General features: G+C 44.5%; 3 protein-coding genes across 5 annotated transcripts in view; 2 read left to right on the forward strand and 1 right to left on the reverse strand.

The window, feature by feature from the left end:
- fnta (farnesyltransferase, CAAX box, subunit alpha) overlaps nt 1-17,788 on the forward strand; it is a 144,039-nt gene that overhangs the window by 115,897 nt on the left and 10,354 nt on the right. The gene's annotated exons all lie outside the window — the stretch shown is intronic.
- rnf44 (ring finger protein 44) lies at nt 986-12,023 on the forward strand. 3 transcript variants are annotated; one of them, XM_076162731.1, is made up of 11 exons: nt 986-1,717; nt 4,330-4,520; nt 5,488-5,716; nt 6,118-6,285; nt 6,753-6,926; nt 7,075-7,236; nt 7,339-7,454; nt 7,595-7,682; nt 8,082-8,203; nt 8,289-8,388; nt 8,479-12,023. In XM_076162731.1, exons 2-11 carry the CDS (start codon nt 4,417-4,419, stop codon nt 8,539-8,541), a joined length of 1,326 nt encoding a protein of 441 aa, XP_076018846.1. In that variant the 5' UTR covers nt 986-1,717; nt 4,330-4,416; the 3' UTR covers nt 8,542-12,023. The 3 variants fall into 3 exon arrangements, with proteins under 3 accessions (XP_076018846.1, XP_076018845.1, XP_076018847.1); XM_076162730.1 differs by lacking the exon at nt 986-1,717 and adding an exon at nt 2,955-3,386; XM_076162732.1 differs by lacking the exon at nt 986-1,717 and adding an exon at nt 2,955-3,386 and having other exon boundaries at nt 6,118-6,237.
- Nucleotides 13,620-17,335, reverse strand: faf2 (Fas associated factor family member 2). The gene is made up of 11 exons (XM_076162729.1): nt 17,221-17,335; nt 15,907-15,975; nt 15,660-15,794; nt 15,497-15,573; nt 15,271-15,409; nt 15,102-15,187; nt 14,913-15,004; nt 14,582-14,759; nt 14,304-14,475; nt 14,066-14,209; nt 13,620-13,975 (listed from the first exon to the last, which is right to left on the reverse strand). Exons 1-11 carry the CDS (start codon nt 17,281-17,283, stop codon nt 13,793-13,795), a joined length of 1,338 nt encoding a protein of 445 aa, XP_076018844.1. The 5' UTR covers nt 17,284-17,335; the 3' UTR covers nt 13,620-13,792.

The following is a 17,788-nucleotide window of genomic DNA, read 5'->3' on the forward strand; positions in this document are numbered from 1 at the left end:
GACACTGGCCTCAAAACAAAAGCGTGACACTACCTTCTTTACTTTGACGGAAAACAGACCAAACAGCGCATATAATTTAACTCTGCTGCTTGAGAATGGAGTCCTACATGTGAGAACAGACTAGGAAAGCTTCCAGACTTTACACAAGTTTGCTGTTGAGTAGTTTAAGTTATTAAAGTTATTATTTAAGCATTGTACTTTCAAAGGGAGAGGGGGAATCTTTCAGAATATTTGGTTCAATTGAGCAAATGCTGTGTGTTTTTTAAAGGTGAGAAAAAGAAGAAACTTGTGTTAAAGAACAAAATAGAAATATACCAACAGGGAAAGGAAATAAGAGTCTCCATGGCATTTGTTGGAAATATACAATTTATCTGTACATATCTAAAAGTGGGTCAGAGGAGTATGCTAACAGGAAATACAGATTCATGAAACTTTATAAAAAAATTAGACTTTAGAACCTTTATCCATATGAATATGAGGTCTTTTGAGATGACAAAAACAAAACAAATAAACCACAACAATACTCAAATCCACCGCTCACATATGTAAGTTCAGTAAGAATTCAATGTGCTGGCCTATAATCTTATCCAATCAGACTTTGGTTTATGACTTCTTATTTGTTTTATAATGATGCCACAGTTGGAGATATACAGGGAGGGTGGTGACACAATAAAACACCAGCACAGCAGTTCCAGTAAAAGTAAACCATTAAAAACAAACACATTATTGGACTCATGATAATGGTAAAGAGTTCTTGATTCATTTATGGATTTACTGCACTTGATGACATCGCTGAGTGAAATCAAAGCTGTGACACAGAAAGTTCTTGTGTCTAATGCGGGGGATTTTTACAAACAAGTGACAAGAAGAACTATTCAGTATCGGTCTGAAGGTTTTGTGGCTGTAGGCGGCGCTGTGCTGAATCAGCTCAACTGACCTCAGGGATTTTATGATTGAAACTCATGCGTTGTTCTGTCAGAAGCACTGACCTTTGTGATGTCATAGAGGTCAATATCCAGTCACTTGCCCGATAAAGGGTTAACTCTGCACTGCGCCCTCTAGAGACACAAAAGCTAAATGCTATGGTTTTATGCTGAATAGAGTTCCACAAGATTTATAAAATGAATTGGATGTGTAAATCCCTATTCAACAAAATTCATCAATCAATAATGCATTGACATTGGCTGCTTTTTCTTCACACAACATGCTGCTGAGCTTTATGTTAATATAACATTAATGATTTCTTCAGGAGGATCAGTCTGTCTGCTCTCTCCTCAGAAGTTCCCACAGTCCAAGTGAACGTTGTACGGATCTGACCGTAGATTTGAAGCTGTCGCACTTTATCTGTCCATTACGGTAAACATGGCAGCATGGCCTGCGCTCTGTGCTCTGCAAATACGCAGAAATGGGGGTGTAACGGGGAACTGCAGAGACCAGAAACAGCGGAGGGCCTGGATTCATGTTGCAAACACGAAAAATTAGCTAACACGGAAAGAAATTCGTCTTCTCAAAGCCATTAACCCACGCGATGCACTAAGAGACGGAGCTGGTAACAAGGGGGGGTGTAATGAATCGCACCTTTTTCTACACGAGTGGTGAAATCCACGGAATGTTCCACACGGAGACAGCTGACCATAGGATGCCGCACTTAGCCTAACGAGATGTGAACATTTCAAGGAAAATATTACCGATCGGATGTCGCCATATTAACAATCAGGTAAACCGCAGGCCTGTTTTTGTTGTCGTGTCGGCCCCGGGTGAGTGTGTGAGGTGAGCGGTGCATGTTTACGCGGTGTGTTTGTTTGCAGGTTATTCAGGCTGTCATCCTCCAGCTCAGCTCAGCCTCCATCCCGCCCCTCCTTATTCTGCTGATACCGAGGGCGATGGTGTAATGTTTACATTCAGTCTGCTCTCCGCTCCACACTCCTGCCTGGAGATGTGTTCAAAGCAGCAGATCTGCCCAAATGTTTCACAGAACAGGCGAAGGAATTATTTATGAACTCTCACTGGATAGATCGGGCCCGTTAGGTAGCCTGGTAATGGCCTAATAATGTCTGATAATCTTCTTTTATAGCACAGATCTTGTTTTAGCAAATGTCGTCGTTGGCCAACAGAAGCATTTGGAGAAACTATAAGTGAAGGATACTCGCGTTAAAGCTGATGAAGGATGTTTCCTCACTTGATCCTGCAAGTGCTTATTACATAACCGGATGGTCTCTAGTGGGGACACAGTGCCAGTCAACACAGAGGGACGACAGAGAGAAAGGACGCGTGTGAGTGTGTGTGTGTGTGTGTGTGTGTTCAGAGGAGTTAATCTAAATGAGTTTGCTTTTTGGGTCGGAGTCGATAAACGGATAACGGATGTCAGTCTGTTAGTTGGTTAATCCTTCTTAAAACTGCTTAATGTCGCCGAGAACGCACAAAAAGCATTTCATCTATACTACATTTTTTGCAACTCTTTGCAACATTTCTGGGGGGCGCAGTTAAATAGTTGGTACACGCTCAGCATATAAACTTAAAAAGTCAACTTACCTATCATATATACTGTGTTTAAGCGTGATTAGAAAGCAGGAATAAAGGAAGTTATCCGAGCAGAATCTTACAGATGCACAATAACGCAGTGTATTGAGAGAATCGTGTTTACTATTCATTAAGCCGTTTGTCAAACTTCTTCATGCAGAGGAGCTCGTTATCTTCTCGTTAAGAACCTTGTGTCAGGACTGTGTAACTGTGTAACAGGGCGGGTGCAACAGCTATACACAGCTGTATTTCGCTCGCTGTTGCTGTCAAGAAAGATACTGCGTCAGTTTTGTTTTTATAAATATGTATTTAGATAAGAGGAGAGCGCTTGTTTTGATCCAGACTGTCTCTGTCTCTCTGTCTGCTGTCTGTGAAGGCGGCGCGGTGATTGGTCGAGGTATGAGAGTAGGCGTGGTTTCGCCACAACAATGCACTTCAAGGGACATGCACGCGCCAACTAGTGTTTCCAATTAGAGCTAAACTGTGGCTGTGTTTTGCTAACGGACGCTCGTTTTCTACGCGTTCTGACGCTCAAACCGTATCGAGTGAACTCCGGAGTGAGCTGCGGCGCCATCGAGCATCCGCGTCTAACGGAACCGAACCGAACCTAATGCAGTTGGGGGAGCAATTGTTAGCTGGCTAACGTAAGCGAGCTAACGGTAACACCACCGGGACGTTGTGGGAAATCTATCGGGGAGCAAACAGCGAATCACCCGAGGAGTCTGCTCTGTACGTCCGCTGCTTTCTACCGGAGAACGTCTCTCCAGCCGAGCCGACTCTATGCGGGGATAAGTGGACGGGACTCGGCATTTATGAAGCTGAAGCACCTGCTGTCTCCCCTTGTCAACGAGCGACTAGCTAACAAAGTAAGCTGTGGGTTGTGTTGTTAGCTTACATGGCGAGATAAGTGTAGCGTTGACAATGTTTACTGCGAGTTCAGCCTGTGAAGTGTGTGTGCTGATCACACACTGATCCCTCTGTGTCAAATAGAAGGAGGCTGGATAAACACGCTGCTAACAGTGAAGTCTGGGGCTCCTGCTGCGGGACAAAGCGTTACTAGCCTGGCTAACGTTAGCGCTCCTCCTCCTCCTCCGTCAGGTAGGCTCGGTGGAGTTTATCTGGAATTAAAACACAAACGCCTCGGCTGATCTGATCCTCACGGCCGCGGTGATGCGTTCGCGGCTTCTTGTCTCACACCGTGGGTCGGTTCTTCGGCCTGTCGGGCTGCTTTGTAGCGAGCGATCCCGCTTACCAGCCGCATCTTTTGTTGTTGCTTTGTCTCCCGAGCACATGGCTCTCCATGTTTTTGTTCAGGCAGACGACAGCGACCCCTGTTTACTCCCTGCTACGGCAGAAACACACACACGCACGCTCCAACGATTGTGTATCACCCTCTAATTTAGCTTTTTGTCTTAATCTCAAGAGGTGATCGTAAACACTTAAATCAGACTTAACAAAGGGATGTTTGTAAGTGTGCATGCGTTGTAATCAGGGATGCCCCGTGTCTTCATCTGTCACATTCTAATTCAGACTTACATCATGCAACACACTGTTTTCAATATTTATAGATATGAGTGGTTGATATTTCCGTTGTACCTTCCGTGAATAACACAATTTTAAAATAATCATAGTTATGGGAGTCAAATCTGAGTTAGTAGTCCAATCTGCTGCTGTATTTACCGCCTGTCAGCCTGTAACTGCTCAATTCTTTGACCAATACAGTAATTTATTTATTTTGTATGTACTAATTATAATTCTGTGTCTATAAGAAGCACTGTTGATGCTTTTCCCTTGGCTGTGTTTTCTCAGGGTTAAAGACAATCAGAGGCCAAATCCAAGTGCCTCCACTGTTCGGTTTCCTTTCCCAGAGCGTGACTCGTCTGCACGACGTCACCAATGCGACCATGGGAAATAGCAGTAAATAGGCTGCCAACAGCCCCCTTAAACCCCCGGAGGTTCCTCGGAGAGCCCTGCAACACCCCAGTGCATCTCAGGAGAAGGTAAGAACGCTGCCCTCGCTCTCCTTCATGCAGAAGAAGCAGAATGTAGTTATTTCAGTGGAGTATGGAAACGAGAGGTGCAATGCTTTCAAACGTCGTCTTCTGCTGTGCACCAAGTCACACGACTCTCACATCAGCAGATCGCTCCATTTTCTTGATTGTAAATTAAAGTGGCCACATCTGTTTGAGCGGAGGACAGAGCAGCAGTTTGGCAGCGCTCCATTGTAATCACATCATACATTCTCCTGTTTGCCTCTGCAAACGTTGCCTGTGTGATTTTTAGAAATTTGTCAGCGTAATGGAACACAACACATTTACAACTAACACAATAGAGTTAGAACAAATCCTGCAGCTCAGCAGTGTGTGGGGTTAGATGTCTTTTCAAAGTTGTACCTTCACCGCGTCAGAGGATTGATGCAGCATTACGCTCCTGAAGACGTGTTTAAAAATGCTGACATGGTGATATCGGCCCGGAGTTTAAAGCTTTGCCTATCACTATTATGTGAAATAACTTGTGTATAGGTTGATGTTTAAGGGTTTCCAGTGGCTGCTGCTTCAGCAGGAGTGTTAGGAGCCCCTGGGGATATTGCAGCATGCAACATGTTCCCCTGCCCTATAATTAAGTTATATGGACTCGACTCCTCTTAAAGGAGGGAGATTTTCAAGCATCAAGCACAATTTTTGCCACAGACATCAAAATAAAATAAACTTACTGCACCTTGGTCGTCTTAATCCAGTACACAGCCGGCTCATCGTCGTGTTTGAGCTGGATTTCTATTGCTGCCATTATCAGAGAGAGAGGAGAGAATAAGCATTGTGTTCTGACGAAGGTATAAATGACTGAACATGGTCCTTTCTTCCCACTCTGTTCAAACCCCTAATTATGTGCTGGGGAAAGGGAAAATGTCTTGAACTATTTGTGCTAATCTGCTTCTCTTTCCTCTCCTCTCCTCTCCTCACCTCACAGCCCACCAGTGAGACGCCAGTGGGGCCGACGAGACAGACCTGTACTGCACACTTCCCTCGTCCAGGATGAGAACTTCCACCACCTGCTTTTCTCCCAGCATCACCAACAGGTCCCTTTAGATGAATCCAGACAATACAGCCACACCAGCACACCGCCACGCATGCTTCACCCTGCTGCTGCTGCTCACCTGCCTCAGCAGAATCCCATCATGGTGGATCTACACGACCAGGTAACAGACGCAGGAGCGCTCGCTGGACTTCAGGCTAAAGCAGCGACCGAAATTCAGGCTTTTTCAGGAAATCTCTGTGACTTTGTGTGTCGGTCACTGCTCTCCTGTTTTGTAAGTTGTAGCATTGAGGATGTGATGTATTTAGAGTTCACTTACCAGGCCTGTGAATGTGGAGCTACAGCCTCTAAACGCTGCTCTACAGGAAGTTTAGTGGGATATGTTGCCTATGACACAAAGTCTGTTTTTTAATGCCATTGTCTGCTGTCGCCTCTTCCCACATGTATGACCTGGCAGCGTGTTTAATGCTGTGCAGGTTGTTCTTTGCCCGAGGATTGCATTTAGGTGGAAAGCTTTCTCTGAGTGTAACGTAACGCCGTGTTCCCTCACTCTCCCCCTCAAAGATGCACCAGGGATCCGTTCCAATCTCGTACACAGTTACGACGGTGACGACCCACGGGTTCCCCATCCACGCCGGGCAGCCCCTTCCAGGGTGCAACACTCAGCAGCTCCCAGCATGCTCGGTAATGTTCAGCGGACAGCTCTCTCTGCTCTGCTGCCTTCCTCCTCCTGTGAGTTTGAAAAGGAAGAGCCCAAATGTCAGTGGCATTCATCTAGCACACCATAGCAGCCATGCAATCTGTTCATGACTCACTAATACGCTGATGCTGTTACTGAACAGGATTTGTGGTTACTTCTTGATCTTAGCGCAGCTGTTCACAACAATAAGTCATTGAAAATTCAGATTTGTTATCGATTCAATTAGTACTTTGAGTTCATTAGTTTTGATGTTGCTTACACATTTAAAGTATTGGTTAGTTTGTTGTTTAGCTGTGTGTTTATGTGATTCATGCTTTGGTTCACTACATGCTTTCACTCTAACTGCTTGACTTACAACGTTAACAATAACTAATGAACCTCCTTTCTTTGATTGAAGCATAAGCCAAGTGATAGAAATGAGATCTGATAAAGGCGACTTCTGCTTTCCTCAGGTTGACGTACGTTCTTGTCTTCTTCTCCCTCTCCCTCTCTCTCTCAGCTCATACAGGCGTGTACCATGCAGCACATGCCAGTGTCTTATCAAGCATTTCCACCCCTGATCTCCAGCGAACATTTTATATTGCACCCGACCCCATCTGTGCCCCCCCACCAGCCACCGCACCTTACTCCTCTGAGCCAGTTTGTCCCTTTACAGCCTCAGCACCCACGCATGGTGAGTCTTCCTCGCCGCACGTCGGCCGGCTCGTCAGTGGATTTGTGGCTCCGCTGGGAGTCGAGCGTGTTCGCCTGTTTGCATATAGTAGTATCCATATAAAAGCGGCACGGAAACTGTTGTCATGGTGCATGTTCTCTCCTCGCAGCCTCTACAGAGGGTAGAGAATGAAGTTGACCTTAGAGGGGACCAGCACCCATTAGGGACCTTCTCCTACCCTCCCTCTCATCACCCACCAGCGCTGCCTCCTTCTCTGCCCCTACAGTATCTTCCTCAAGAGCCTCTGCATCAGGAGCTTCCCTTCGGAGTGGTACGACGACATCTCAGACTTTTCCTGAAAGTGATGACATCATCTCAGCTTTATGGTGCATTTGAGTCACACAACTCCATTAACTTCTGTTCCTCTCCTCAGCCATATCCACACATGCTGCCCCGGCGAGTGAATGGACAGAGATACCGGTTACAGCAGCCTCTCCCCCCGCCGCCGCCCCCTCCATCTTACTACCCAGGCTTTCTCCCTTATTTCCTGTGAGTACCTACGACCATGAGCAGTCTCTGGAACAGCTTTGTAACCTCTTTATGCACGTTGATGTGACCCTGACCGCCCCGGTGCCGTCTGAATGATGGCGTGGACGCTTGCTGACCAGGTGTCCCATCTCTGTGTTCAGGTCAATGCTTCCTGTGCCTCCAACAGCAGTGGGCCCAGCCATCAGTCTAGACCTGGACGTGGACGATGTAGAGATGGAGAATTATGAGGTAACTGTTAATAATGAAGCAAAAGCAGTCAGAAAGCAGCAGAGCGCTTCAGCTGCTTCAGCTTCAGACCAGTAAAGGACCTCAGAGTGCTGTTAGTGTTTCCATCAGGCGTGTTCTTTGTGTTCTGTGGGAATGACGTAATGAAAGCTGTGTTGGAAGTGCTTATGGTCAGCTTTACTTTTGAAAACGTATATCCATTAAACGTAAATGGTGTAAGAGTCGCCATGGCGATGAACATAGTGCTTTTTCACAAGTGGTCAAAGCTGGACAAGACACCAGACTCATATTCAGAGATCTTTTTTCAGCTTTTTGTCATTGTTGTGATGTTTCCCATCCAAACTAATCTGCAGCCACACCATCATCATCATCACTGTGACCGTCTCCTGTCTCACCCTGCAGGCATTACTAAACCTGGCAGAGCGGCTGGGTGAAGCCAAACCACGCGGACTCACCAAGGCAGATATAGAACAACTTCCGTCCTACAGATTCAACTCAGAGAATCATCTATCTGAACAAACGCTGTGAGCTCTCATCCGTCCAAAACCATCCTAATAGTTTGTGTACCGATGCGTGTGTGTGCTAACATCCTCCCTCTCTTCCCCTCAGGTGTGTTGTGTGCTTTAGTGACTTTGAGTGTAGGCAGCTACTTCGGGTATTACCTTGTAACCACGAATTCCATGCCAAGTGTGTGGATAAATGGTTAAAGGTGAGTCCACGCCACTGTTAACACTTCACATGCCAAGTCCGGTTGTCTGCAGCTCAGCTTCATCTCGTGTCGTCTCTTCTCCACTTGCAGACCAATCGCACTTGTCCCATCTGCCGAGCCGACGCGTCGGACGTGCACCGGGAGGCGGAGTGAGAAGTGACTCGGGAGCGCTTGACGGGAAAGCTGCACACATCAAGAGTCTGTCCCAAAGCTGGGGACCCCTGCCACCTAACCCGCGTCCTCCAGTAAATATAGCTTACCAGCCCACTACTCCTGCCCCGTCCTAAATAATAAGTCATCCAGGATCGTCTCTGGAGCCTGTTGTACCTCTGCTGTGCTTCATTGTCTCACGAAACCCACTGCCTATCGCAGCCTATAGCCAGAGTTCTGGGATCGCCAGCCACTTCTATCTCTGCCCCCTTGTCGCAGATTCCAAAGATTTCTCCCTACAATGCATTATTTGCTGCTTTTGTTTACAGGGTTTCATTTTTACCTAGTGGTTTGGGTTGTGGTGTTCATGAGTAGCGGAGGGTCCTGCAGTGGGAGAGGCTAGGTGAGGCAGGAGCCTGGAGGATGAGGATGATGATGATGATGGGCTGGACACCTCGTGCAATTAGCAGAAAAATAATAGGAATACTTCAACATGGGTATCTGTGTTTGGAGGCGATGCCTGACCATCATAGATGCATGTTTGTGTAGGTGTTGGGCAAAGTGACTTGTTAGTAATGTATGTTCTGCAATAACGTATTGATCATTTCAAATAGTTTGACCCCCCCCCCTCGCCCCCCCCCTTCTTTCTTTTTCGACTTGCCAATGCTTTTGTGAAAGTGTGACTTGCTGTAGTTAAATACAGATCCTGTTAAGCCTGAGGCAATGGACTGCAAAGATGGCACATGCAATCGTGGGGTTATCCTCCAGCCCAGATAATCCACTCTGGAACACAGATCTGTACAAAAGCGGTCATGGATTAATGGACTGCATCTTTTTCGAGGTCATCTGGCATAACTGCACAAGTGCTACATCCATCCTCCACGTCAGCATTGTTCCTCTGGCAAGTGTGCGAGTGTGAGCGTGTGTGAGCGTGTGTGAGCGCGCGTGTGTGTGTGTGTGTGCGTGTGTGTGCGCGCGCGCATATTGTGTGTATGTTTGTCCTGTTAACAGAGCCAATGCATTGTGTAACCACTGGATACAGGGCAGCATGCTAGGATTTGCATGAACTGTTGATTCAGACTAGCAATATTTTAATCAAAGCATTGCCACCAAAATTATCCAATTTCCAGAAAAAGAAAAGACAAAGGAGCATACTAAAAGAACTGCTTGCTTACTCAGAAAGCGCCGCGAGGGAAGACTAGCATGTGGTTCCACCCCCGACAGCATTTAAGGACGTCCTCATCGGAAAGGCCGCGCATCCGACGCCACGGCGTTCCGGACGGAGGCCTGTGCAGAAAGCAATATGTGCAGTGAGTGGCGGGGGTTTTAAATGGACTTTTTTCTTCCCTGTTCAGGAAGACGAGGCTTTTTATTTCTTTGTGAGCCAAATATCCAATATACAGATATAGCCTACTGTTCAAGAATTTCAGATTTGCCTTCTTATGACAAGCACAAACCTATTACTAATCCTGATAATAACTGTCATTTCCACTTGTTTTTAAAGTATGCCGGTTTTTTCAGAAGAGAAAAAAAAAAAAGGTTTATTTATTGGTTTTATTCTTCTTGAGAAAATATACATTGAAGGAGACGGTGGGAGCACTAACCATGTTTGTGTACGGTGTGTGTTATATTCTAGTAACTGGGCCCGGTGGTCGTCGTCTTAGACCGCGGCGACGGTTGTTGTAAAAGAGAAACTGTATGTATAGCTTCAGTGCGAATGCTTTAGGGTTAAAAACGTTTTTTGAAGACAGAAGAATGTCGAGGTTCTCTTGTAGAAGTCACTGGTGACACACTCCACGTCACGCCAGCTGTCCGCGGCGTCCCCGCAGTGATCCAAAAAAAGGGGTAACAAAGGACAGGACTGGAGTGGTCAGTAGTGTAGGAACACTGTTAGACTTCTAGTTCCCTCCTGCTTGTGTTCACACTTAAAAAAAACAGTATAGTGTTTGCGGGCGGGGCTAAAGAGATACAAATGAACTTTTTTTTTTTTTTGTTGCTCTGAATTCACTCTTGTCTCTTAACTGCCCAGTAAGCACTAACAGGCAGTTGTAAACCTTTGCTCTCATGTGTTAAGGGATCTTGCCTTTTTTTATTTTTACTTTTTACTTTAATCCTTAAGTGAATGTGAGTCTTTGACGTGTGTGCCACCTTTGAGAGAAAAAAAGAAGCCATTTAATGAGTTACACCCACAGCTTTGAGAATTAACCTATGTGTACATATCTATTCGCTGGCATATATTGTAAGTTTAAAAAAAAAACACTCAGGGCCTCTCGGTATAAGAAAAGAAAAGAAAAAGAAAATAAAGAACAGTCTATTTCAAATGGAAAGTTTGCCATGGAAAGGGTATATCTGAATTTAGTTTGGTCATGTTCCTCAGACCATAAATGATTTAATGTACTCAAATATAATATTGTTTGTCCAAAATAGTAGTTATTACATCATTTAAAGACAGGCATGCGAGAAAAAAAATCAGTAAATATGTTATTAATAATCACGGAAAAGAGGCAATGTATACACTGCAGCTCATTACGAGAGTATTATTCAAACCTGTTTGACTTCTGTTCTTGTACTCCGACCACATTTCAACCATAGCGGTTGCGACCCCCGACTTCTAAACGTGCCCCGGCGCACTCTATCCTACCTAAGACACTCCCAAATCTACTTCAGAGGTGTTTTTGCATGACTTTAAAAAAGGAAAACAAGTGTGTTCCTGACGGACGGTAACTCCAAATCTGGCGGGGACCTATTTAACGGTGCACAATATGCATGCTCGTCGACCAGATCCCAACTGATTTTTAGCTCTAGTTGGCTTCGGGGTTCTGGGGTTTGGATCTTAACGCTCAGCTGATAACTGCCATGCATTGTACTGCACACATTTGTAATAGAACTGAATGACTACAAGATTTTATTGCGCTAACTTCATTTTCTAGGGGAAAAAAATGGTCTTGTATCCAGGATTTGAAACTTCTTACATACATTGTGTTACTGTTATTGCCCTAACAACTGAAAATTACACGCTCTGAAACTACTGTAGTTTATCAAAAGCCATAGTGAAAAGGTGCTAGATGTTCTGCTTTAGGTATGATAACTCACTTGCGTGAATGCAATAGTTTGTCATGGATCCCATGTATTCTTAAAGCATGTTATACTAATACCCCTAAACAATGTCAGTGAAAATCTATATAGTTTAAGGGATTTAAAAAATAAAATGTTGTCATACTTATTTCAGTGTAGTACTGTACCTGCTTATCAGGCTCTTGCTCTCAGTGTATCAATATCTTAAAATGTATTGTTCACATATAGATGACTTAATTCATGTAAATGTTAGCACTATTATTTTTGGAGTAAATATTTGACAGTATCCAGCTACTCTATGAAATAACACAAAGAGAACCTCCCATTAAGGCCTATAGGTAATGACTTTGGATTTGTTTTCTATCTTTTTTTCTTTTAATGCCAACTGAGAATAGAGTCTTGTAGTCTTTCTGTTGAGTTATTTAATAATCTCACAGCTTGTGTGGTGCAAAAATGTGTTCCAATAAGCAGCTAAAATTTATTTAGGATTTGTGATTGATTGCTCCGTAGATGCCATTTATTGTTTACCAATGATTTTTTGCTGTGGTGGGATAGTGGTTTACTGTTCTTACTCTCCCTGGCCTCTAGGGGTCCTTGCCTGAACACCAGACTACCCACCCGCCAACAGAGCCAGGGGCATGTGTTCTGTGTTAGGCAGATATTTTGCTTTGGTACTTGCACATTTACAGTTACCTCATTTTTTCCATGTTTGTATTGGAGGGTGGGGGGAGAAAACTAATATATATTATATATAGGAAATGGTTCTTATTAATGTTATAATTTTTCATTCCATTGGAATCATATTGTTTGTAGCATTTAACATAACTAGTTAGTGTATTATATACATCTGTATACTGTTTGAAATTTTTAAGATTTGTACTTTTTTTAAATGAAAGTTGCTAGTTATGCTTTACCAAGTAGTGCAATCATATTTTTTTTTAATTGTTGTGGCTGATTTGAGAGGGTTGTTCACTAATAAATGTATGATGTATACCAATATCACACAAGAGTTTGTCTCAGGTAATTCAGAAGTAAAACAGATTGACACTTAAATCAGTCACTCCACATATTAAATGTAAAATTGCAGTATGTCAAAATTAATTTCCATTATTTCTTCCTCCATCTTATTCATAAAAGTTAGTTTATTTTCAAGATGTTATGGGTATCACAGTATTTATCCATGTGTTAAAACAAAATGTGCTTATCTGATCAACAACAACCAAGCGCTGTACATCCTCATTGAATACATGTTTTTAAAATGTTTTTAATTTATATTTGGAAAATTACATCCTTACACGATGAGCCCCTTTAGATGTTAGACAGGCAAAATAGGCATCTATGACCCACAGGCACACTATGGGCAGACTCATACTATACTATATAAAGCCACTTAGAAAAAGCTGTGGCCTTTTGTTAAATGTTGGATTTTAAACTTAAGTCTGCTTCTTACATAGTAACCGACCTGCATGGTCATTTCATGTCACGTTTGAATAAAAAAACAAAAAACTGAATTTCAGGTTCTTAAATAACTAACCTATATACAGGGCATGGCTCAAACAACAGGGTTCCCACATTTCCTTTATGTCCAAATACATCAACCTGGTGCCCAAAGCTTTTACATTTCCTCTCCACAGTCGCAGCCTGTTTGCATCAGTCACTGTGGAGAACATGTCAACTGAAGGCAAATGGGTGCTGAATTAGGACAAATGGTCAAAAATGACAAGCATCCATCAGAAACTGTACTTGCCTATCACAGTAACCCAGGTATGATTTAATTTGGAATACAGTTGTGGTTTGCAATACATGTCAGCAGACTATTAATCCTTGCTGCAACAGTTATGGAAAAGGAAAGACAACTGGCACAAAGAATTAACAGGTAGCCGGGTACAGAACTTCTTCAACGACTTCTTTGACGTAATGGATACAAAGATGAGGTCAAGAAGGCTTCGAGGAATAATATTTATTCAATAAAATTCAAGACTTTCCAGGCTATTGGGAACCCTGTCAGCACAACCAAATAGGGACTGAATGCAGGGGCGGGGGTTCAATTTATCCAGGTTAGGATTTTATCTTAATGATCCCTTGTGCAGAATGGCCATTTACAAAAGAAGAGGAAAAAAAATGGATCAATGGGGTTGGAGGGAAAACGTTTTCCCACATAAAGGAGGTATGTCATCGTTTAATCGTCTGTAAGGTCCTGAACAAAAACGACCTCGGAGCGGCTGAGTCCCGCCTCCTTCAGCGTGGGTGGGTTAGGCTGCTCTTCAGTCGGCAGGCAGGGCAAGACGCGGCGAGGGAAGTTTGTAACTATCTGAAACTTCTCGGGGGTTTCTTTCAAGGAGAAGAGGAAGTCGTATATTACCTGGGAAGAAACAAATGGACAGTTTAGCTGATAGAGTAAGAGAGATAAGAGTAAATATACTAAGTGTTGAGTGATTTGTGTGTTGCTCACCGTCAGAGACTGTCCAAAGAGAAATCGTCTCTCTACTCGTGTGTCATTGGGCAACTTAAACAGTATTTTGACACTTTCTGGATCGTCTGCGTTCGGCTCTGGAGGAAGACATTCTGATTTCCTCTCCTTCTCCTCCACAAGTGTCTAATCACAAAGAGAGAATGAATATCTTTATTTAAGTCTCCATGTATTGGTTAGTGAGTGCAGCACGAGACTGAAATGAGGGAAGAAGGCTCACTCTTCGTCTTCGCTCCTCAGCAAGAGCAGTCTGTATGACTTTCTCCTCTTCTTGCCTCTTCTGCTCCTCTTCCTCCCTTTTCTTTCGGTCCTTCTCCTGGTCAGCGAGGAGCGAGGCCTGGTAGGCCTCATCCTGCTGCTGCCTGAGCACTTGGGTCTGGCTCCTCTCCTCTCTGTAACAAACCCAACGATTATAACCGACACCTAACTAATCTATGCTTTGATGCTGAGGCTGAAGTTGGCCCGATTGGTGTCTAACTAGGCCAGTCTGTCCCCTACCGTTCAAGGCGCTCGGACATTAGATATGTTTGATTGGCCTCCATGATGAAGTTGAGCTGATTGATGAAGTCCTCCGGCTGCATCAGGCCCTCCAGTCTGCCCACCACCGTCATCCTGCGGTCCTTCAACATGATCATGGCCAGGAATGGGTAGGTGTTCTCCCGCAAAGCTTGGGACACTGAAACAAACCCAACACGGGAGGAGCCGTTACTCAACTCTCAGTGAAAGGCGATCCGCCTGAAACACTATTAAGCCACTTTACAATTACAGCTGCCTGGCAACCAAAGATCTGGGAGTAGCAGTGAACGCGCGTGTGTGTGTGTGTGTGTACCTCTGTAGCCCTCAGGCTTGCTGGTGGAGCAGGCCCAGAAGAGCGTTCGTGTGTTGAGGAAGGTCAAGACCTCTTCTGTACATAACGTGGAGCTAGAAAAGAGAGAAACAGACGTCAGTAGCACAAAACAGCCAGTTTAACGGTACAAGCTAATTCATTTGCACGGTTATTGTTAATCTAATGACGTACCGGCAGAACTCGTCGGTGTCTTGGTGATCGTCCCCATGAAGGTACACTAGTAGGTAGCGGAGCTCCCGTTTGGCATCGTTCAGAGCCTAAAGGTTTCAGACAAAGAACTAAAGTGAGATACGACATCAGGTCAGACTTGAAATAGTGGATCTGCTCGGTCTCAGCTCACCTGGCTGTATGTTCCCTGGTAAAACACAGGGTGTGACCGACCGTACTTCTCCTCAAAACTATGGATGAACGCCACGACGTCTCCAACAGGGTCTGTGACGCGACCGCGAGGATCTGGCCTGACGAACCTCAGGGCAAACCTTGGGTGAGGAAAAAAGACACTGCGCAATTTATCACCCTCATCTATCCAATGGCTGTAAAGGTGTAATTCAATGAGCCTGAGTTACCTGAATATGTCCAGGAGTGTGTAATATGTAAATCTGAATGGTAGCATTATCAAGTAGTAACTCCATCCTATTAATCCCTGAAAAACAGAACAGACACCGTCATTCATCATCTGCACAGCCAGAGCAGTGAGGCCAGAGGGGAACCATGGAGCTCTGGACCTACCCTTGGTTGTGGCCTTGAGACGATGTAACTATAAACTCTATGGTCTGCTGTGTTGACCTGTAGTGGTCTGGGCGGTGGAGGGTTAAACACACTGGGCACTCCTTCCTGTTCATTAAGTCTGTCTTGTACTGCAGCCTGAAGAAGAGAAGACACAGGTTAAGGAGGATGAAGAAAGGGAGGATGAGGGATTAATCAAAGCAAGGGAACCTCATGACGGTCAGTTTGTAACTGTGCGAAGTGAACTCACCTCGATGTTCCAATTATGTTGCTCTAATGTTCGGCGACATTGGTCCATAGATTCCAAACCGGTCAGGTCCTATTGGACGAGTAAGAAAAACAGAAGAATTGTTTCTTTAATGTGAACTTTGGGCGTTTCTTAATCACCGTCAATGAAATCGTTCAAGCTACGGCTTCTGTTTCCCCTGGTGATGGCTGTGTGTGTGTATGTAGAGCTGGCCATGAGCGAACACTGGCAACAATTTCTCTTGTTGACCATCCGATAATATGACCGCTGATCCCCCTCATCACCCAAATTCAATTATGGCGTGTTATGCCTGTTGTCATTACTAACTAGTGGTGCGTTCAGGTCTCCCACTTCTATCTTTTAGTAAGGCACGTAAAAAACAATCCTGAAAAATGTAAACTAAATGTAAAGCACCCGATGTTTCACCCCGGACCCCTGAACAATGCTTCAGGCGAGTTTGGAAGAATCAATGGTGCTCATTGTATTGACGTACATAGATACACACTCTTCAATATGTGTACATAAATAAATAAATAAGATCTAATGTGTCCTAGCTAAGCTGTAGCTTCGGCTGTTGATTTGCTGTGTCAGCTCGTAGTAAAGTTAAAGCACCGACATCAGCTCAGTGGACAGAGTTGGCTCTCAGCTGCAGCGTTAGTTGAGGAGTAATGTCGCTTTATAACTACAATAACCAGAGCTAAACACAATACGCTACAAGCCAGCAGCACAGATGGCGTCTCGTGACAAAGCCACAGCGAGTTACGCGGCCAGGGCGGAGGTATACATTGCAGAATACACACACGCACACCCACACACACACACACACACACACACACACTGAGTAGCAGATGTTTATCGGTTCCATCTTGTTATGAGTTTACAGCCCAACAGTGGTGTCCAACTCATCTGACAGCTCCACCATGACCGCCGTGCTAATGAGAACTCAGCGAGTGTTTAGTAATGAACGTCATAAACAAGTACATATGGATGTCAATGTCCACGGTAAAACCACAATATGTGTAATGTAACGTGACAAAGTTGGACATGTTGTGTGTCTCGAGGTAGAATAACGACACAGTAGTAGTAGTAGTAGCTTTTAAGGTCCGCTAACTCGTTAGCTCGTATAGCTAGTGGTAGCTCGCGCAGCTTCCGTTAGCGCCGCTGTGACTCGGAGGGAGGCAGAGCTTCAGAGTTGACTCTGCAAAAAGACGTGTAAGACTCGAGGAGTCCATCGATCACACTGATTCAGTATCAACAGCCGCCGAACACACGGGGCTCATAGCGGACATGAGTGAGAGTTGGATTTAGGCTTTATACCTGGAATTGAAGGAGTTTCTCGGTCTGCGCCTGAGATAATTCTGGCTCCTCTGGCGCCGCCATCTTACCTCGCCAATCATCTAGTCAGGCGTAAGGACGTCGGCTTTCTGCTTCTGCTTCTGCTTCTGTGACGCCTCTGCGCGCTGCTGACACCTAGCGGCCTGGATGTGAACATGACGGCCTGAGGCAACGTGTACATGAACAGAACCACCCGAGCAGTTAAGATAAATATTATATATATATATATATATGTATATACCCTATGACATCATTGCATATCCAATCTACTTGTACTCTACCTCAGGGTCTATGTATATAGTTCAACAACAATGGTAGTGATAATACAGCCTTCCATCTCTCTATCTCTCTCTCTCCTCTTTCCCCTCTTTCTGTATAAAAAATTATCTCCAAAATATCCTATAACTGTATGCACAATGTCATGTACAATGTTTGCCTCAATAAAAAAACAATTGCAAAAAAGATGAATATTACACCCCGTCATATATATGTATGTATGTGTGTGTGTGTGTGTGTGTGTGTGTGTGTGTGTGTGTGTTATCCAGAGAGG

This window comes from Genypterus blacodes, unplaced genomic scaffold (genome assembly GCF_046128005.1).
Source record: "Genypterus blacodes isolate CSIRO-AG114 ecotype Tasmania unplaced genomic scaffold, CSIRO-AGI_Gbla_v1 ptg000128l_1, whole genome shotgun sequence".
NCBI classification, from domain to species: Eukaryota; Metazoa; Chordata; class Actinopteri; order Ophidiiformes; family Ophidiidae; genus Genypterus; species Genypterus blacodes.

Coding starts and splice junctions, on each gene's coding strand:
- faf2 (XM_076162729.1), bottom strand. CDS start 17,283: ATGGCGGCGCCAGAGGAGCCAGAATTATCTCAGGCGCAGACCGAGAAA. Junction 15,410..15,496: donor ACACTCCTGGACATATTCAG/GTAACTCAGGCT, acceptor TCCTCACCCAAG/GTTTGCCCTGAGGTTCGTCA. Junction 15,188..15,270: donor ACCAGGGAACATACAGCCAG/GTGAGCTGAGAC, acceptor TGAAACCTTTAG/GCTCTGAACGATGCCAAACG.
- rnf44 (XM_076162731.1), top strand. CDS start 4,417: ATGCGACCATGGGAAATAGCAGTAAATAGGCTGCCAACAGCCCCCTTA. Junction 4,521..5,487: donor CCAGTGCATCTCAGGAGAAG/GTAAGAACGCTG, acceptor CTCACCTCACAG/CCCACCAGTGAGACGCCAGT. Junction 7,455..7,594: donor GGCTTTCTCCCTTATTTCCT/GTGAGTACCTAC, acceptor CTCTGTGTTCAG/GTCAATGCTTCCTGTGCCTC.